Below are 22,744 nucleotides of genomic sequence, written 5' to 3' on the forward strand. Positions count from 1 at the left end.
GTAATCCTTATTTTGCCATAGGTTCACAACTTCACCGAAACACCATTCAAGTTTTCAACTCCAAAGTTCAAAAACAAACATGCCAAGGAAATTGGATCCTTTTTGGGAATATGGTGAACCTAAAACTCCAAATAATAGACTAAACTTGAGTTGCAAGTTGTGTGGCCACCATATGTCCCGGGGGATGTACAAATTGAAGTATCACCTTGCACAAATGCCTGGATATGATGTGGGGCCTTGTTCAAATACAAATCCTCAACTCATCTAAAGAGCCATGAAAGCATTGGAAGTTTTAGACTAGAATAGAGAGGCCAAAGAAGAAATGAAAAGGCAACTAAAAAAGTCAGCTGAAGCAAGTGGCACTGGTTCTATTGTAGCATCAACCAATCTAGTAGCTACCACATCTTTTTTTGTTCCTCGAACCACACCTGGTTCACAACCATCTATCAGTTCAATGCTAAAAAGAACTGAGAAAGAACAAACTGACAAGTTGCTGGCAAAATTTCTCCTCTGGAGTGATATTCCTTTCAGCATTGTTAGGAATAATCCATTTTTCCAACCTGCTATTGATGCTATTGCAAGTGTTGGCCCAGGGTACAAAATCCCTTCTTATCATGATTGCAGAGGCCGGATTCATCAAAATGAGAAACTTGACTGCACCCAAAGATTGGAGGATTTTAGGGCATCATGGGCACAAACAGGATGCACTGTTATGTCAGATGGTTGGACTGACCAAAAGGGAAGAACCCTTATAAACTTCTTGGTTAGTTGTCCCAAGGGGACTATGTTTATCAAATCCGTTGATGCATCTGCACAAATCAAAGATGCAAGATCTTTATGTGATTTGCTAGATGTGTTTATTTTGGAGGTGGGTGCAGAAAATGTTGTCCAAGTCATAACGGACAATGCTGCAAATTATGTTGCTACTGGCAGGATGCTTATGGACAGGCATCCTACTTTATTTTGGACACCTTGTGTTGTACACTATATTGATTAGATGTTGGAGGACATATGGAAAATTCCCTTTGTCAAAGATATTGTTGATTCATCCAAAAGTATTACGAAATTTATATATAACCATACATCTGTGCTTAGCTTGATGAGAAGATTCACCAACAACAAAGAGTTGGTGCGCCCCGCCATTACACGGTTTGCCACCAATTTCATATCTCTTCAATCCTTCTTGAATTCTATGTGGGATGTGAAGAGAATGTTTCTTTCAGAGGAGTGGCGTGCTTTGCCAATGAGCCGCAAACCAGAGGGAGAGGCTGTATGCAGACTAGTTTCATACCAGGAAGACTTCTGGGCGGGAGTGCAGGAGGTGTGTGCCATTACTGAACCTTTGGTAAAGGTTCTTCAGTTGGTTGATGGTGAGAAGCCCACAATGGGCTATTTGTACGAGGCCATGGACAGGGCCAAAGAAGCCATTCGGGCCTACTATGATGATAAGGGCGATGATGGGTTTCAGAGACAACTCTTCCTATGGGGAGTGATTGATGAGCGATGGAACAACACACTTCATCATCCCATTCATGCTGCTGGGCTTTTCCTGAACCCCACATTTTCTTACGCATGTGGGTTTGTATTTGATGCTGAGATCATGGATGGATTCTTAGTTTGTGTCCAGAAGATGGTGCGATCTCCAGAACAATGTATAGAGATTTCTAAAGAAATTGAGACATATAGGATGGCAGGTGGCACATTTGGCTTTGAGATGGCTGTCATTGATAAGACGATTAAAATGCCAGGTATTTTTTAGTTTGTAACTTTGTTTCAAATTTCATTGTCTCTTCAAATTCCATTTTTTTCTTATGTTTATTTAAAATTTTATTTGTAATTTTGTTGTAGATGCATGGTGGAGAATGTATGGTGGCAGGGTACCCCTTCTGCAAAAGCTTGCCATTCGCATCCTCAGCCAAACATGTAGATCCTCAGGATGTGAGTGCAACTGGAGTGTATTTGAAAAAATACACAAGAAGCGCAACAGGTTAACACTTAAACATTTAAAATATTGCAAATTTCCAAATAATTTTTTGAATTCATTAAACAATATTTTTTTTATAATTATTAATTATTATTTCATGATCTTTGTACAGGTTGGAGTCTGAGCGACTTAATGACATGGTCTACGTCTACTACAATTTTCGATTGTGGGTGAGGCAACTTGAGAGGACCCTTGATGTGGGGCCATCTCATTGGATGGGATTGACACCACTGCTGCATGGAGGGTTGAGACCAAGAGGCCTCTCATGGAGTCTGCTGATGATTGGTTAGTGTAGGATGTAGTGGAGGGGGAGGAGGAGGAACAGGAGGAGGAGGTGACACCACCTGCCTGGCCTACCCCTGCCACCAGTAGAGGACGTGGTCTACCTCCTATAGCTCCTACTTCTAGTTCTTCAGTTTCTAGAGCACATCAGACTCCATTGCCATCTCCACCAGCACGGGCACCAGCATCTACATCTAGAGGGAAAGGGAAAGCTGTGGCATTTTCTCGCAAGAGGGGCAGAGGAAATCAATAGGATTAGACTTTATTTATTTTCTTCATTTTATTGTATATGACATTATGACATGATGGGATACATTATTATATTTTTTGTTGATATTTTGAGGCTGAGTTGGGACTTAGGAGTCAGGACTTACTATTCAGGACATGATTCAATGTTATGTGCGGTTTTAGCACTAGAAATGATCTTAAACATCTTATATATTAGTTCTTTTATCATATTTATGTGTCAATGTATTTATTTTATGTTGTAGATGGTTTAGATATTAAAAAAATTGAAAAAAAAATGAATATTTTTGTACCAAACGATTATTTCCCGATTATTTCCGATTATTTCCTGATAATTACAATTTTCTTTCAGATTTTTTCCTCGTGCCGATATTATCCCGATAACGATTAATGCAACATTGGTATTATTCATCATTTGACCTCTTAAGAGGTTTATTCTTTCATTTGTGAGCTAGTTTGTTGGGCTTGTCACCAAAAGTTAGATTATTAGCACATTATTTATTTTTGGGGCTTATGTAGGCCTAGGAGATCATTAGTGTATAAATACGAGTGACATGTTTTCATTTACTCATCATCACTTGGATTGGATCATATCTTCTTTTGAGATTTTCGCTATCTTTTGAGGATAAGACATTTTGGATGAATGGATGAATTTCGATGCTTGGTTATTCTTCGTTGTCTTGGAGCTTCTATGATTGACATATCTTGGTGATTGTATATATTCTTCTTACATGTAAGTACTATGTTAATGATATTTTGATTCTTTATTTTTATGCGGTCATGATATTGGGATTTTTGTTATTCTAGAGTTAATTTGTTGCTTTTCTTGGAACAAAATTATGGAAATTAAATCTCTAAATAGTGTTGTATCATGATTAGGCCATCTTTGAATGAATAAATGTTCCTAGAGACATCCTTGTCTCGACAAGTCACCAAATATTGTAGAACGAAGTATAATGGACCTTGAAGCTACTTCCATTAAGCCCTAATGCCCAACGAAGTTGTCTTGTAGGCCTCCTTGACAAGTGGAAATCAATCCAAACTCTAAATCTTCCATGAATCCATCTCTCCCAAAGGAAAAAGCAATGTTCCTCGTCTGGTGATCACTTTAAAGCTTATTTATTTCACCTTCCCCTCTTTTTCTAGGCGTAGCCTACGTATGTCACATAGGGAATCAATTATCTCACAATCTAGTGATCCAAAAACTTTGATTTTTGGTCCACAACTGCGTTTGTGTGTTCTCAAGAAGCTCTCCAAAATTCATAAGATTCCGATGGTCAGATCTTGAGGTATCAGAAGCCCTAGCTCGAAGACAATTCTTGCTCTTGGTTTCCCTTAGGCTAGAAACCTCACACGGATCCTTGCATTTCCTTTCGTTGAAAAATCATTCCTTGATCCCTTTCCCCTCCCTAATTAGGTCAAGTATATCATTGGTTGCTAAATCCTATCCTCTTGACCTAACCTCGGGTCCACTTGGTCCCGTGTGGTCCCATGCACTATCAAGATTAATTCTTCAAAGATCACTTGGAACCCAAGTTTCCACAAGAATTCTAGGGATTAGGGACATCCTTAATAAGACACATACTCTAAACCTAGCCCTTGAAATTCTCCGTAATCCCTTCCTAGAGAGCTTTCCATCTTGTCTTCCAAGACAAGCAAGCCACAATCTTGAGCCTCTCTTTTGAATAGGCTTCTAGGATCACCCTTCATCCTATCTTTGATCTATTCATCTTTGTGATCCTTATAATACCAGGTCTCTTCCCATTGGTGAAAGTACGTAAAGAGTGGGGAGATTTAGCTAAGGTGACAATAGGCTATTGCTCCATGTTTCCCTTGACCTAGCAATTGTCCCTTTAGGATTCCCTCCTAGGACCCCTGCTAGTTTGAGTGGTAACAAGACTTAGGAGGAAAAAGGGAAATTGCAGCTCTAGTGGAACGTGGGGCCCACAATAGAGAGAAATTAAGACCAAGAAGGGAACTCGCACTCTTAGAGGAGAGAGAAGAGAGGAGGGGTGCGAATTAGGAGAGAGAAAGAGTGGGGGCCACCAAGGGAGAGGAGGAGGCCAACAATTATAAATAAGGTGAAGAGGCCTTCATTTCCATTTTTTACAATTTAACTTTGAACCTATGTTGCAGGAAACGTGGTATAGAGGTCCATTTCCGTACAAAACGGGTACGAAACGCATTTGGTACGACCCTGAAACGTGTTTCCGGCCGTACTGCCACGTTTCTCGAATCGGAAACGTGGCCAGTACGGCCAGAAACGCGTTTCAGGGCCGTACGACCCACGTTTCCTCATTAACTTGTGTTTTTTTTTAATTTGTTTTTTAATTTACTTTTAGGGTATGTTAGTGACTTCTTGTTGCTTCTAGATGCATGTCTAAAGTTATAAAAGTGAATTTTTTCCCTAGTGTTGATATGCAGTTCATCAGGAAGTTTGAGGGATATGCGATTCATGGTAATGTTAAATTCTTAAAGTAAAAGTGATATTCTCCTTTATTTTTCATTTTCATCCTTTTACTTAAATTTTAACATTACCATGAAATGACTCAGGATGTTTGAGAGTGGTTTCGACCTCATTGGATTTCATATGGAGAAAGTAGAATTTTAGATCTCACTCAAAATCCAGCAGACTTATTTGTTTTTCAGGATTTCAGGATTGGAGGGATTGCAATGTTTCCATTGGATTTTATCATCTACTAGGGTATGGAACTTGTATTTAATCAAGAGAACCAAGCCCTCTATGCAGGGGAAACTCCCAGTAATCAAGATCATGTAGGGTACTAGGGTATGAAACGTGTATTTAATCAAGAGCACTAAGGTCGTTCAACTATGTAGGAGGAGACTCCCAATACAACAGTGGTCCTTCTAAAGAATGGGATGTGGATGCAGAAAATCCTGATTTGGATCTCTCTCTTGCAGCCTTATAGTCTTTATTGTACTTGCAGCCTCATATATTAATATAAAGGTTGCTTTTGGATATTCCGATATTTTTATTTTCATTATGTGATCATTCATGAGTAAATGTGATGTAAATTAAATCTTAATGTTTAAGTGTAATAAATTATAATGTATCATTTATGCTTTATGATTGCATATATATATATATATTTAAATATTTTCAATATATATATATATATAATATATATATATATATATATATATATATATTCGCGTTTCCCCGTTTCCAAAATTTGGGGAGGTCGCGTTTCGTATCGCTTCCCGTTTCGGAAACTTGTACCCGTTTCCCCGTTTCGGGCAACTTAGCTTTGAACACAAGTTTTCTTGAGCTTTTTAGCCAAGTCAACTGATGTTGTTTAGCACGAGGGATTCCCTAGAAAGAATTCCACCCTGACCTTCAGTGAACTCTAAGTGTCACCCTAGGAGAGTAGAGAGAAGTCTATCTTAGGACTTGCAAAGGAGCTACATTGCAAATTATTTCCAGTTGGTGCGTATTTTCCTTGGGCACATAAGTTGTTCGAAGCACCCCAATTGAGATCAGCTATAGATTGCTAGAGTTTCAGAGGATTTGCTAGAGTTTTCCTGCACATAGCCGAAGATTTTGTAGCAAATTTTGTGGTGTTGTGAGGTAGGAATTTTGTGGAGCTATTTCTCTCACTCTGCGCGTTGCGCATGGGTTTTTGGCTTAGCCTGCGTAGGGGAAGAAGGGAGAAGAATTTGTGGAGAGATAGGCAGGGAATAGAAGGTGTTTTTCTGGGTAGATTTGAAGGAGTTTGGGAGACATTCCGATGAGGATTGTGGCACATATTGGCTGAGCCAATGTTACTTGGGAGCGGGAGTGAAAACGGGAGCGAGAGTGATATTTTCAGAAGCTCCCGGTTTGTGAGCGAATCCCAGAGCGATTTTTTAAAAATATATATTTTTTATATTTTTTAATTTTTGATACATATATGTTAACAAAAACATGTAGAATGATGAATTAGATATAAAAAACATAAAAAAACATAGATTGATCATTGAACCGTATCACATCAATCATCTAGAAGTTATAATCTTCATCAACCATGTCCACAAGTTAGTAACATACAAATTACAACTGCAACAATCGAGTCTCGTGAATCATGATTCATCAAATTCAATCTTAAAGTTTCAACTTCAAGCTTTCAAAATTGAAAATTCAATATATAACATTTATAATCATTGATCACCAAAGTTGTACTTGTAAGCTAAGTTTAACCATTACAAGAAATAATATCTTAGATATTTCTAAGTTCTAAGTTCTAACTGTTAACATGAAATGAAATGTTATAAAATGAAATATGAATAATGAAATGAAATGAAACAACTTTAGTCTTTCACGAAGCATCATATTCATAATTCACAATCATTACCAATGAGTTATAATTGCCAACTTCAAACTTCAAACTTTCATTGTCACAGTCATATATTGTTTACGAAAAATATCATTATGATATGAAAGAGTCAATAGTCAAGAGTCAAGGACTCAAGACTCAACAGTTATGAAAACTAATAGAAACTAGAAAAGACAAGTAAACTGTAAATCTACAGGTGGCCCTTTCCACGAGAGTCTCCTATATAAGTAGGTTGTGGTGGTCTTCTAGGAGTCTCCCACACAGATCGACGACCAGAACTAGAAGGCACATGCCCTCCACGTGAGGGTGTAGATGGAGGTGGCGACAGCAAAGGAACAAGACTCGGAACTCAAGCACTACTACTAGATGGTGGAGGTGGCATGGCTGCTGCAGCTGCTTCATCTTCATCCCTTATAAGTTCCTCTTCCATCTCTTCAAGATGTATAGTGCCATCCTCCAAATTGTCATCCTCTGGGTGGTTGTCCCAAATTCTATATGTGGGATCCTCATAAGCCCGATCACAGTAATGACTCAACAACCTCAAGTTGTAGCGCTCATAAACCAAGCTTTTTGCCCAGTTTTCATTGAGTCTGTTTCTTTTCAACCTGTGATAGAACTTTTTTTTCCAATTTTGGCAAAAGTCCCTGGCCGCCATATGTTTCCCACCATGTGAGAGAATCAAATCTGTCTTTGTCTTCCATTGCATGGAAGGTACCAAACAAACCAGTGCCACTGAAGTATCTGACTATTTCAAGGCTGTCAGGTATCACCTTTTCTAATGCATCCAAATATCCTCTAGTTACCTCTACATCTAAATGTGGTTTGGTCCTAATCCCACCCCCTGCTGCAGGTTGGCCCAACCAAGATGTAGAGTAGTATTTTGGCATAAGGATATACGCCAAGTATTTTGGCATAAGGATATACGCCAAGCAATGTAGTGGAAGATTAAGTTTATTCCACCGTACACACACACAATCGTGATCAGTTTGTACAAGTCGGGATCTTTGTTATGAACAGTATCTTTTATTTGCCCCAACATGGTATCCATCTGCTCATACACCTCGCCAATCACTGGTTTATCTGTATCTGCAAATCAAATCATGTGATAAATGGGCTTGGTGAAATCCAGTACTTGCCTCACACTTGACCAAAACATACGATCAAGAGCGGCCTTCTCCACTAGTTCAAAACCTCACATGTCAGCTGCATTTGTAGCCCTTTCCTTTAATACCTGCCAATGTGGACTTGATACCATGCTAGCCAATGACTCTCTTACCTTCAAAAGGCGCCTGAAGGTGAGGTAATAGCTACCAAATCTAGTCTTCGCAATCTTCAACAACTCCAATTTTGAGTGACTGCCGAAAAGGCGATGGGTATTGCTATGATTTGTAATTAATTTTATCATTTGTTTGCCTTTCTTGTACAAATCACCAATCCATTTGTATTGTGCATTTTTGTTCTTGACAATATCATGCATCAAAAGGTTCAATGTGTGAACCAAACACCCAGACCAAAATATGTTGGTGTATTTATCCTCAATAATTGCTCCCACTGCCTTACAATTAGGAGCATTATCAGTGATGACTTGGATGACATTGTATGGCCCAATACGGTCAATTGTTTCAAGTAATGCTTCTGCAACGTTGATGGCGGTCTTGAACTTGTCTGAGTAATCATATGCATTTAGAAAGATGGCACCACTAACAGACACAACAAGAACACTTATCAATGGCTTGCCTTTTACATTTGTCCATCCATCAGATACAATGGACACCCCATGGTCAGTCCAAGAACTTGTTATTCTATTCAAAGAATGTGATATTTTTTCTTTTTCATGATCAAGTCCAACGGTTCTTGCCTTGTCATACCCAGGGCTCTTGTATCCTTTAGGGGCATCATTTATGGCAGAAACCATTTCGTACCAATAAGGTGAGCGAAGAACATTGAATGGTATCCCACATGCATAGAGAAACCTGTAAACTTTTGAATCCACATCATTCCTACACCCCTCATCAAGGAAATTTGATATGGTTCTACGCCTTAAAGCTGGTGACCCTGTGTCTCCATATCCACTACCTTGGGATGATGTTGAAGGAGTTCTCTGTGCTTGTGATTGTGAGCTTGGTCCAAAGAAACCCCTTGATTTTTTAGATTTGTATTGGGCTTCCTCCTCTTCCCTTATGTATTTGGCTCTATCTGTTGCTGATACAGCTGCACAAGTTTTGATTCCTATTTGTTTATCTCCATCCCATGGCCTTTTCCCGCAGAGGTGTTTTCTGGCATGGGTGTATGAACCTGTGTAATTATTGTTGCAATGGGGGCAATGAAATTTAGTGGTTCCACCCCCTTTCCCTGCGTCAGGCCTGTTAACATATTTCCACAATGGGGTTTGGTCTTGTTTAGTTTTTTGAGAGTCATGTTCACCCTCCTCCAGCTCCTCCTCACCGCGGTTTTCATCAAATCCACTTTTTCCAGCTTCTTCATCCCCCTCTTCAATTTTGGCCCCTCCATTTCCTACTCTCCAGCACCATAATAATCAGAAAAGGAACCAAGAAGAGGAAAATGCCAAGAAATATAACCAGGACCATGATGTTTGATATTTGTAGGCTTTTGATTTTGCGAAATTAATGGGAATGGGAATGGGAATAAGAATGAGAAAATTAATTTAATGTATTTAGATTAATTAATTTAAATGTATTTAGATTCATGATTTATTTACTAAATAAGTTATATATTTACTAAATTACTAACTAAACTAAACTAAATTACTAAATTACTAAGTAACTAAAGTTTAAACTACTAAATTACTAAGTTACTAACCTCCTTGCAGGCTTGCTCCTTGCTTCTCGATGCTCGCTCCTCGCTTCTCCTCGTTCCTTTGCACAATCTCCTTGGTTCTCCTCAACTCATTCAAGTCACAATGAAATAAAAAATGCCCCCCAAGCCCTTTTAAAACAAAATTATTTTTTTATTTTTTTTTTTTTTAAATTAAATTTTTTTTGGCGTCTGCGGAATTTTTTGCGCGATTTTCGCTCCTGGAGCGAAAATTAAAAGCTTGGGAGTGATCACTCTCGGACTTTAATTTTCGCTCCGGGAGCGACGCTCCTGAGATCGATCCCGATTTTGGCAGGGAGCGGAAATTTTTTTATCGGGAGCGCGCTCCTGACCCGCTCCCACCCGGAGCGCGGATTGGGAGCGGGTTCAAAGGGGGGGTGCGCTCCCCCGCAACTCTAGGCTGAGCTATTTCCAACAGTATGCATCGTCAGACAGAGAGAGGAGCTCGCACGATTTTGGGGGCACCGGTGACTTGTGGATGTAGCCCAAACCCTTTCTGGGTTTTGTGGGTTTGGTGAGAGGAGGCTAAGATTATGTTTGCAAAATTTTCTGAGCACTTGAGGATAGAATTCCTAGTTCCATCCAGCAGCCAACGGCAGAAATTGTTGGAGGAGGGCACAATGCACCCTGGGACCATTTCCACCGCTTGGGTTCGTGAGATATTTTTGGGACTTGCCGGGTATCTAGTGAGGAGGCAGCCATTAGAGTTTCAGCTCATTCCGGTCCCTCTTCAGAGCAGTTCTTCCAGTTTCCTCCCAGCAGCAACTACAAATTCTTCCAGGAGGACCTTTCCAACATTTGAGCATTGTAGTCACACTTGGGTTCTTGCCATGAGCATGTAGTAGCAAGCCTAGGTTCCTCTTATCTCATTTATTGTACTCATATTTATCAAAATTAAACAATGACTCATAGTTTTGCCCATATTTCTGTGTTCAAATGTGTATGGTTGTGCATTTCTGAATTTTGTGGCTATAGCTAGTTCATTGCTTCTGTTATCTATGGTATTTTTCCATTTGGAATATTACAATTTATTTTTGGCAGGAGGGCACCATACTTTATGCTATTTTGGGTAGTATTCATCAATTATTCTTGTCAAACTAGTGTGCCTTCCTTTGAGAAGATTCGTGACTCATATTGTACTTCTCTTGGCTTATATTTCCAGCCTAACTGGTGCTGCCAACTTGAGGAGAGTATTGGCAGCTTCCAACAGTTATTCTGGGTAGATAGCTTCCCTAATTCGTAAATGTGTCTTTCTGGTCACTATAACCTGACTGTAAGTGGTTTTGAATAAAACAATCTTACACCACATTAATTATAAATTATAATTGTTGCAACTGCCACTACAACATGACTGTTGATTCTATTTGTGACCTCATTGGAATTAAGTGTAAACTGCTATTCTACCTAGTGATTCTGGCTTCCATCCAAATGCAGCCTGAATTTCAAAGATCACATGAGTTGCCCTCTTTATGGATTTTCTATCAGCATGATGGTTCCAAATTTTGAGATGGGAATGGAACCCATGCTGCCTTCTTACTTGTCCTACTTCAAACATCTATATTGGAAATTGAAAATGGATATATTGAAAATAAAGACTTCTCTTTCTCTCTCTCTCTCACACACACATTGGATCTGCCTCTTCACATTTCTCTCTCATCTGAATAATAGAATGTTGCTTTGGGGATGTAAACGTTTCTGTCCCATAGGCTAGTGGACCTCATTGACATTTTAATAAAATATCTCTCTCGCAACCCCCACCCGTGCTCCCACAGCCCAATCCCTCCCCCCCTGCCAAATTTCATGCATTAATCACATCCCAAATGCCAACAGAAGGAAAGTTTTGATCTTCACTGACGTTTTGAGATCTTGGAGAAACTAAGCACAAGTCACACTTGCTATCTCTGCCAGATTTAGCTCTCCCACAGTCTCTGTTTGAGTATGTTGGTTACTCAAAGGACACTGGATGATAAAAAAAATTGTGTTTGCAGTCCCTGCTGTTTACAACCATTGGCTAACCCCTATTATTGCTAATCAATTGGAAATTATGCATTATTAGTGGAATATTGACCAAAAGTGTTAGTTACATTTGGTTTTTAGTCAGCTACATTTTTACCTGATCCATGAATCATATTAGCTGCTGCGTCATGTATCTATCTGGTATCCAGGCTTGCACCTAGTTATACCAGGTGGCAGAGTCTACTGATACCCATCCTGGATGTTGTTGAGACTTAGCTTCATCAGTCTCCCACAGTTTGTGCTCCTATGTATATATCATACAAATAAGTGTATAACTCATGTACAGTTCTGGCAATTCTACTCTTGTGCTTACTTGTCTCCTTGGTTCCTTGAAATGGATGTTATTGTGCAAATATCAAATGTGAATTTTATACCAAATTTATTTTTTCCATTCCCTTTCGAGTGCTTATATCTATACATATATCTCTTTCTTTGAAATTGAGTTTGAAACAGAAGACAATAGGTTTCTGTTTGCACTGATGTTAAAGTTCTGGCTTGTTGCTTTGCAGACTATTGGCATGAATATTGGTTATTTCCTTTCCTTTACCATCTTCCTTGCTCTAAATGATGCCGATTTTTGCAATAGTTATCTCCGTACAACCCCAAAGCCAAAAGGTGGGTTCACTTTTTTATAAATTTCTAGTTTTATGTTTTTAACTGTTCAAATTAACCATCATAATAGCCTTAGCCTCTGTATATGCTACTACAAATTAAATGCATGTGGGATATGGAATCTAGTAGATGAACTTTTTTGAGGTATATCATCCAAGCTCCATGGCCTATTATGGGCATGGTGAAATGTTTGCCTTCTTTCTTGCAATTTGTCAAATCTTGAATGTACGAAATATTGCCTATGAAATATTTGAGTCTCTTTGCATGTATTAGTACAGTCAATTTTTGTAACCCTATCATTTGGAAACCATACAAGAGCTATGAAATTCTATTTTTGATAGATAAATAGTTGTGACTGTTGAAAGTTGCAGAGGCAACAAGAAATGTGCAAGGCACTGAAGTTAGCCTGTGGATGTGAAGAATCCATGGAAGAAGTGCCAGTGGTTGGTCAACAGATGACCATTATGAGGCTGTTACCTAGAAGGATGTCATGCAAAATCAACAAAGATAGACAATGCATAACCAAGCCCTGCATGCAGCTTTCCCACCTCTCTACTGAAATCTAAACTTGCCTGCATGGCTTAACTGGACATAAAGAATTTGTCTGAGTTTGAAGGCACATTAATGAAAATGGAGCAATTTGGGGATGGCATATAAGAATTTTCAGTTTAGGCATATAGACACATCGACATGCTATTTTCTTTGTGGATATTGTTTATATCATTCTGTTATTTAGTAAAGTCAATCTTGATCTATCTGCAGTATCTCTGAAAAAACGATAGCTGATAGTTTATTTTATGTACTTTTCTGTTCAGGAATACTATCCTTGGCTCAGTACTTCTATTTTTGGGGCTGGTTTTACATCATTGTAACAATTTTGCTAATTTTCAAACCAGAAAAGCCTTATTATAGTGTTTCTGGCCTTCATACTATGTCCTTTCGTAGAACTTCAAGCGAACAGTTTGATGGAGAAGCAGGTCTACACTCTGAGCATTACAAAATGAATGAAATTATGAATGGCCGATTGGACCATTCTGGAAGGTTTCTTGATTCTAAATTAAATGGAAGTGGCAGTGGAAGGACCAAAAAAGGCACATTATTGCATGGCATGGGTGAGAGTATACTGCATTTAACTCATCAAGGCAGAGTCAAACAAATGTACTGGAAGCTCTGGGCTGTAATCAGTCTTCCCAGTATCCTCTGAAAATCTGGTTGTACTGCTAATCATGAAGAATATAGGATTTCCTGTCAAACTAGATGCTATTGAGCTAATTTTGGTCTTACCATCAGATTTGTGAAACATTGCAGTATTGTTTAGGCCCTAGGGTACACAAATACCAGTAATATCCTTGACTTGTACTGAAAAGATATGCGGAAGCTTACAGTAGTGTTGCTCATGTGCAAGGTAAACTATGCATCCTTTTCCTTTCCATTTGTATACAGTTTCACATTTGATTTTTTTTTTTCTAGAGGAGATGTCCAAAAAACTCCTCATTTGGCTATCAATACTTGCTGTACACTTGAGTTCCATTGACGTATCTTTGGTCACTAGTGGACAATGGACATTAATATAGTTTATTTCCTAATTCTATCATTCTTTATGGGCACGAACCTGACGAAAATTTTACTTCTTCCCAATTGAGTGTACAAGATGGAGAAGCACCAATGCTTGGAAGTATTCTTTCTTAGCAAGAAATGTGTATGGAATAAAGTTGCTAAAAAACAAAGCTACAAATTTGTGATTCTCATTTCTAAAGATGCAGAAAATCCTCTTTATCCTGAAAAGAGGGAAAAATATCTCATATATTATACTAGACATTTCAAGATGAAATCAATGTTATCAGAACTCGACTGGAACTGGCTAAACCGGTTGGTTGGTCTGGTTCTGGGAGTTTTCTGGGCAGAACCTGCCCATCAAACTGGAAATGACTGGTTTTGGTCCTGTTACCACTTGAAACTATGTGACTTATTTTGCATTTTTGGAGGCATTCTTTCGAGCATCACTATAGAAGAGATATGGACTCTAGGAGTTTGGTATTAATCATTGATATAAGCATGATCCTGTTTTGGGAGAATTAGTAATCCATATGATCACTTGTTCTTTCATGTAATGAAGGATGTTTACATGTTTGGAGGTGTGCTTTATTGTTGAGTTCATGTATTTGGAGACACTATTGCACATCTGGCAGCAACTCACCTTTGGGGCAGTTCTCTACATATTTCGATGCAGTTTATTCAATTAGAAAATGCCATTGGCATGTCTTAATGGTTCTCAAGGGATGAATTACATAGTTGGAGGCACGACCCATTGTTTTTGGACCCCCTGGTATATTTTAGTAGCAATATTTCACAGAGAGAAGAGCACCCACCTTTTGAGGAAGAAATGGGGAGTTTTATGGCATACTTGAGGGTCAAATGCACAAAAATAAAGGAGTGCACCACCTTTGAGTACTGTATGACAATTCCATGGGTGTAAGGTGGTTCCAAGATCTCTTTCACACTCCTATTCAAAGCACAAATTCCAAGGAAAGAGGAATGCCTAACTTATGGATATGGCATGTGGTATCAAAGAATCATTTATAGGTCAAATCAGCTATCACAGGGGTGTGTTGTGGTCTAGGAGGATCCCAAGGAATTTCATGTGTCATTTAATGATGAAGAAGTTGATGGAAGACTCAATGGGACGAGCAATATCTTAAAACCATTTGGAAGTGGTCCTTAGGCCCTTATTAATGCTAGAATGAAGGTAGATTTGACCATATCAAGGAGCACCCTACATGAACGTATTCATGTGGTCCTTGCATTTCCTCTTGCTGATCTGAAAATCACTCTTGAGTGATCTCAGCTAATTAATTAATGAATGAAGGTATTACAGACTCATGTGCTGGTGTGTGTCTATGTTATTTTAGGCAATGAATCGATCAGATTGCAAAATACACAGACACTAGAAAATGGAAAACAACAGAGAAACACAGTAAGCAAATACAAGAACACAACAAATTAATAAGGAGTTCACCCTATCCTCCAGGGCTATGTCTCCGGTCCAGCTTCCAGTGGTGGCCTTCTTTTATTGTGTCTTTAAAGCAGAGATTTACAATGAGGAGCTCAATTTGAGTCTCTTGAAACATAATTGCTCGGCAAGGTGGTTCTTGGATTCCCCAAGCCACTAGAGTGCATAGAATCCTTTCCTATCCAAGTCTTGACCTCTCTGGTCTTCAATGTGAGGAGCCCAATGTGGTGCTCAATTCCCAACAGATCCTCTCAGGGATTGTTCGATGCTGCCTTATGCTGCAGGTCAGCTCAACTCTCTATCTTTCTGCTTCTTGCTTCACTGTCTCTCCTTTTCTTTGTCTTTGTTCTCTTCTCTTCTCCGTGTGTGTTCTCTGTCTGTTCATGGCTTTGAATCCAATCGATCTCATGACTGCTCGCTTCCTCTTTCACCCCTATCGGATCGCTTGCTGCTGCTCGCTTGGAGTTCCCTGTCTCTGCGTTATCATCAATGGCTCACGGGGAGTGGCCACTTGTCCTCTCACGAACTGTGCCAACTCTTTCTTGTCGGTTTGGTTTTTCGGTTACACCGTGGAATGAGTCATTCGCCATCTCAGCGGTCAAATTGGACGTCAAACTTCTCTCTGTCGCGGCTTAATCCCCTGTCAAATCCGGTTTCTCCATGGGCGCAATCTCAGTCGTCAGACCTGGAGCCCCCAGATCCTACGACATTTGCTCATTTCGCGCGGTTGACTTGCTCGACCGTTAGCGCGTGATGAGCGGTGGTTTTCTCTCTCATCTGCCTGCCACGCGTCGGGCGCTGAATGGAATCGCTCGTTTTTCTCCAAATCCGCTTACCGCCCAAGGGTGCCCCCGATATATTGCCGGTTTTGGAGCGCGGGACCCGCCTTTAGCCTTTAGCGCTTTCCCCATGGTTTTCCTGGCTTCCATCCGACCGAGCGCTTCGAGGCCTTTCCTTCTCGATGGGTTTTGCCTAGCGATGAGTGATTAGAAATGGCCTCCTTTTCCCGATCCGGGCTTCCCAAGTGCCAGTTTTGCCTCCTACGCGGTCTCCATGGGCCTCGGTCAGCATGCTTTGACAGAGGTCCTCGTCATTGCTCGCTGGCTGCCAACTGCCACTGTCAGAGGTCTTCCTGATCGCTCTTTGTTCACAAATTCGAAGTCTGTCCCGTTTTGATACAGTCATGGCTTTCTGGAAATCTTCATGGATCCAATTCGGATCATGGCCTTCCCACTGAAAAAGCTTTTGGACCACCGAAAGTTGGTTTTCAAGCATCGACTAAGTGAGAGTACAATTGTCTCACTTGTCCAATCTCTATCCACTTTGCACTGCTCAGCTTTGAACCCTTGAGCCCAATTCTCAGGTACTAACATCTCCCCTACGCGTCGTCCTCACCTCCCTGTCCAGAACTGTGTCTTTCTGCAATTTATTAAGATATTCAGGTAGCAGGTCATCAATAGAACGTAGTTGACTCTGCTCTTCAGGTTCCTCAATTAGTGAGGGTTCAAAGTTCAAACAATCTCAAGCAATCTGCATTTACGACTGAGTAGATGTGCATGTAAGCTGGTAGATCAAGGCGAAAAGCATTCTCACCAATCTTCTCAAGTATCTTGAAGGGTCCATACTTGATAGGCTTTAGCTTCTTACCTTCACCTTGCATCCTGTCTTTGCTGATATACAACCAGAATTGATCACCAACTTGGAAACTATGCTCCATTCGATGCTTGTCATGCCTTGCCTTGTATTTGGCTTGGCTCTTTTCCAACTGTTCCTGTATTGCCTAGTGGATCTCCTGGATTTGTTCAATGAACCTAGTTGCCCTGTCCACATCATTGTGTTCCTCAACTGTGGTATCTTTATCAAAGACAAAATCCAAGGGAGACCTTGGTGTGAAACCAAAACAGGTCTCAAAAGGAGATCTCTGTGTAGAAGAATGTTTTGCTCTGTTGTAAGCATGCTGCACATAACACAAATGTTCATCCCAAAGCTTAGGATGCTTGCTGTAATATCCTCTGAGCAATTGGATCACTGTCATGTTGACTACTTCTGTCTGGCCATCAGTTTGTGGATGAAAAGTTGTGCTCTTCTTCAGCTTGGTGTCCATTAGTTCCCATAGACTTGACCAAAACTTCCCCACAAATCGAGTGTCTTGATCAGATACAATGGAAGTGGGTAATCCAAAATGAACCCATACATGTTCAAAGAACAGTTTTGCAGTTTGTTCAACTGTAATCTATTTGTTACAAGGTATCAAAATACACATTTTGCTGAACCTATCCACAACAACATATAGATAATCATGACCTTTCCTAGATTTGGGCAGTCCTCCAACAAAATCCATGGAAACACTTTCCCAAAGGTGAGAAGGAACTGGTAATGGAGTGTAGAATCCTAGTTTTTTGTTGCTGGGCTTGCTTTTAGCACACATAGCACACCCTCTTACATATCTAAAAGCTGTCTCATTCATTTTTGGCCAATAACAAAATCTTTGCAGCTGTGCATCTGTTTTACTTACCCCAAAGTGATCTGATATCAGAGAAGTGTGTGCTTCTCTAATTATCTTTACTCTCTCAGTTTGTGGAATGCATAACTTCCCACAATGATATAAGAGTCGATCCTTTACGTGATAATCCAATTCTTCTACTCGTTTGCCTTGACTTAAAGTTGCATATACATCTTTAAAGTCTATATCTTGAGCATATTGTTCAATGTAGCTTTCATGTAGCAGACAATTATGCTTAAGTATAGTAGATGCATTTATAATGGGTCTAGATAACACAGTGTTGCGGGGGAGCGCCCCCCCCCCTCGCTCCCGCTCCCGATCCGCGCTCCGGGCGGGAGCGGGTCGGGAGCGCGCTCCTAAAAAATTTCGCTCCCTGCCTTTTCGGGAGCGTTTTCGGGAGCGTTTTGCCTTTTTTGCATTTTTTTTTTGTAGTAATGTTCGAAATGCAATTTTTTTTGAAAGAAACAAATAGTTTTTGAGTGGGGCAACTTAATGATCAAGTCTAGGTCCTAGTATTGATATGCTATTCATGGTAATGTTAAATTCTTAAAGTAAAAGTGACATTTTCTTTAATTTTCATTTTCATTTTTACTTAAATTTTAACATTACCATGAAATGACTCAGGATGTTTGAGAGTGGTTTCGTCCTCATTGGATTTCATATGGAGAAAGTAGAATTTAGATTTCATTCAAAATCCAGCAGACTTATCAGTTTTTCAGGATTTCAGGATTGGGGGATTGCAATGTTCCATTGAATTTTGTCATGTATTAGGGTATGGAACTCATATTTAATCAAGAGTACCAATCCTCTATGTACCTTGATGTTAGTGACATTGGTTGTCGAACTCCTCTATCATGACCCTTCTAAAAATGTACGCATCACTCAAACAAAATCTTGACTTGACATGCTATGCTTTTCTATCTTATGTTAATGCTTAGAGGGTGATATTAATGACAAAGATCCCTATACAGATACAAAGGTAATGACAAAGATACCTCTGGATATTAATGCTTGGAGGGTGATATTAATGACAAAGATCCTGATTTTGCAACAAGACTAAAAAATTAGACATTTCTCGTGGTGGCAAGAGGCCCAAGCATAAGAAATAGATAATAGATTTACTTCTCTTCTCTAGTTTCTAGTAGCTTTTATAACTATTGACTCTTTCATATTTATTATGATATTTTTTTAAACAATATATGACAATTTAAGTTTGAAGTTGGCAATTATAACTCATTAGTAATGATTTATGAATATGATGCTTCATGAAAGTTGAAAGTTGTTTCATTTCTTTTCATTTTATAACATTTCATTTCATTCTAGATATTATTTGTTGTAATGGTTACACTTAGCTTACAAGTACAACTTTGGTGATCAATGATGATAAATGTTATATATTGAATTTTGAAAGCTTGAAACTTTAAGATTGATGAATCATGAGACTCAATATGTTGTATGTTACTATGTTACTAACTTGCGGACGTGGTTGATGAAGATTATAACTTCTAGATGATTGTTGTTATATGGTTCAATCTATGCTTTTTTATGTTTTTTATATCTAATTCATCATTCTACATGTTTTTGTTGACATATATGTATCAAAAATTAAAAAATATAAAAAATATATATATTTTTAAAAAATCGCTCCGGGATTCGCTCCCAAACCGGGAGCTTCTGAAAATGGTCGCTCCCGCTCCCGCTTCCGCTCCCGCTTCCGCTCCCGCTCCCCGCTTCCGCTCCCGCTCCCAAGTAACATTGAGATAACATGTCTGCAACTTTATTGTGTATGCCCTTTTTATATCTGATGACTAAATGAAACTGTTGTAGGAAACCCATCCATCTATAGTGTCTTGATTGCTGCAACTTAGTTTGGGAGTGGAGATATTGAAGTGGTTGATGATCAGTATGTATTACTGTCTCTTTCCCATTAAGTAATGTTTCCACTTTTTCACACTTTGAACTAATGCATACAATTCTTTATCATATGTAGGATAGTTAACTACTGCAGGATTAAAAGTCTCAGAATGATAACATATGAGTTTACTGTGCTGTGTCAACACTGCTCCCATGGCATAGTCACTGGCATCTGTTTGGATCTCAAATGGTCTTTTGAAGATCAGGCAGTGCTAGTACAGGTGTTGTACTAATCTTCTCTTTCAAGGTGTCGAAGGCTTTCTGTTGTTTGCCTCCCCACTGAAACACCTTGTTCAATCCTGTTAAAGCATGTAAGGGAGCTGCAATTGAGGAAAAGTTAGAAATAAACTTCTTCCAATATTGTGCTGCTCCTAAGAAGCTTCTAACTTCTGTAGCAGACTTGGGTTTAGGCCAGTTTAAAATGACTGCCACTTTAGAGGGATCTATCTTCAATTCACCACCCCCTACTATATGACCCAAATAATTTAGAGATGTTTTGCCAAATTCACATTTTGAGAGTTTAACATGAAGTGTTTCTCTTTTCAAAACATCTAATGTTTGCTTAACATGCTTTAAGTGTTCTTCCCATGTTTTACTAAAAATCAGAATGTCATCCAAATACACAATAACAAAATCATCAAGAAAAAGTCTGAGTACATCATTCATTAATCTCATGAAAGTAGTAGGAGCATTAGTTAAGCCAAAAGGCATAACCGGCCACTCGTACAATCCCTGCTTTGTTTTGAAAGCAGTCTTCCATGCATCTTGTTCTACAACTCTGACCTGATGGTATCCACTGTGCAAGTCTAGCTTGGAGAAATAAGCAACTTCCTTCAATTGATCTAAAAGATCATCTATGCGAGGAAGAGGATAACGATTTTTTATTGTTATCTTATTCAGTGCTCGGTAGTCAATGCACATTCTCCACGAGCCATCTTTCTTTCTCACCAAAACGATTGGTGACTCACATTGTGATGTGCTAGGTCTGATGAACCCTTTCTCGAGAAACTCCTGCACCTGCTTCTTGATTTCAACATTCTCTAAAGCAGACAACCTGTACATTCCAATGTTAGGCAATGGAGCATCTTGCTGCAAAATAATATCATGTACTATTTCCTTTTTGGGTGGCAGACCTTTAGGTTCTTGAAACAAGATATCATACTCTGAAACAACCTTTTCTAAATCAGCGTGCTGTTTAGCACTACAGCCTCAAATACATTGGTTTTTTTAGGTTTCTTTTCCTTTACAACCATTATTAAGAATTGTTTGCATAAATTTATCATTCTTTTCATCTGCCCTGAGTTTATGAGAGTATAATTATTCTTGAGCTTATTAGCTCTTACAAAGTATTCGATTCCATCTTTAACAAGTAGATACTTGTTCTCAGCTCTATAGAAAATAGCTTTTCTATCATACAAGTAAGGTCTCCCTAAAACAATTCCACATATATCCAAAGGATTTATGTCTAACTCAACCTCATCTACAAATGCTGACCCAAAAGAAAACTTGAGTTTGCACTGTCTAGTTACTTGTAGTTGTGCTTTATGATTCAACCATCCCAATGGGTATGGTTTCTTGTGCGGTGTAGTTGCTAATCCCAATTTCTTTACAATTGCTTCAAAAATTAAATTTACTTGTGAGCCACTATCAAACAAAGTATCAATCTTTTGATGTTTGGAAATAACTCGAATATGGAAAAGCTCATGTCTTTTTCTCTCATTCTCTTCATCAATAATAGATTGTGCAGAATTACTAATAGATGCTTCAGAATTCTTACCTCTTATACTTGTGGCTGCAATGGTTGTTTCATCTCCCGAGTCTGAGCCCAAATCTTTCTGAATAGCTGCAGTAGTCTTCTTCTTCTTACCCTCGAACTTCTTAGGTCTCAGCTCTGGATGCAGAATCCAACAGTGCTCATCATCATGCCCATCCTTTTTACAGTGAGTGCATGAAGCTTTGCTTTTCTGTGCAGTGTTAGCCTTCCTTGCTTTCCATTTCTGCTTTCTTTTCTCCTTGCTCTTGCTTGCAGTGGGTTGGGACAGTCCCCTAGCTTTTGGATTTCGATTCTTTCCTCTAGCTTCTAGATGAGTAGCTTGTACAGATACCTCATCTATACTAGTGGGATTAAACATGAGGATGTATGCCTCATGTAGCTGTGTAGACCACCAATGTACTTCAAAAGAGTTTCTGGTGAGTCTAATGAGATTCCTAGAATCAATGTTCTCTTTCTAAATTCTTGAGTGTACCCTTGCACACTTTGCCCTTTCAACTACCAAAGAGTTTGCCAACTCATCATGGCTTGTTGCATGTAGGCCAATGGATAGAACTGCTTTTTGATTGTAGAAACAAATTCACTCCAGACAGAGATAGTCTTACCATGTCTTTTCATATCAGCTTGGGTTCTGCCTTCCCACCAAACCAAGGCAGTGCCTCCAAGGTGTAGGCTTGCCAGCTGAATCTTGCTCTTGTCTGAGTCGATATTCTGCACTCTGCAATAAACATCAATTTGTCTAATCCAATTGTCCAACTTTTCTGCATTTAACTCTCCATCATATATAGGTAGATCAAATTTAACATCTAGTTTGATCAAAGATGCTTTCTTTTTGTGTTCAGGGCTGTTAGGAGGTGTGAGAAAGCTTTCCTCTTTCCCTTTTCCTTTTGAGTGGTCATGGAAGTGAGACTCATCTTCTCCTTTGTCTTGTTTAGAGCCTGATGAATCTTCATCCTTGTGTTTTCTAAAGTCCCTATACAGTTATTCTACCATGGACTTTATGGCTAGGAAGCTTTCTATGAATTGAGGGTTTGGCCCCATAGAACCTTCCTCTGACATTGTCTTCCGAGGATAGACTCTCCCAATTTCAGGATTAGTTTCAACCAACTCTCCTCCTAATTTGAGCTTTGATCTAGTGAGCATTCAACAGCTATACCAACACAAGCTTGTCTAACCTTACAGCCCAGAGATCTGATACCACTTGATTTGAAAACCACTCTTGAATGACCTCAGTTAA

The 22,744-nt window shown here is 39.3% G+C and overlaps 1 protein-coding gene across 7 annotated transcripts in view; it reads left to right on the forward strand.

Moving 5' to 3' along the window:
- Positions 1–22,744, forward strand: part of LOC149222262 (putative membrane protein YBR220C) — a 464,638-nt gene that overhangs the window by 267,356 nt on the left and 174,538 nt on the right. For 6 of the 7 annotated variants that reach the window (XM_089385339.1, XM_089385340.1, XM_089385337.1 and 3 more), the window contains 3 exons: positions 12,207–12,312; positions 13,125–13,502; positions 13,677–13,714. In XM_089385339.1, the coding sequence (XP_089241465.1) occupies positions 12,207–12,312; positions 13,125–13,502; positions 13,677–13,714 (522 nt within the window). The remainder of the gene's footprint in view (positions 1–12,206; positions 12,313–13,124; positions 13,503–13,676; positions 13,715–22,744) is intronic. The other variant, XM_089385342.1, reaches the window with a different exon arrangement.

This window comes from Pinus tabuliformis, chromosome Q, assembly GCF_031772625.1.
Source record: "Pinus tabuliformis cultivar Carrire ecotype Pingquan chromosome Q, CPIR1, whole genome shotgun sequence".
In the NCBI taxonomy this organism is placed as follows: Eukaryota; Viridiplantae; Streptophyta; class Pinopsida; order Pinales; family Pinaceae; genus Pinus; species Pinus tabuliformis.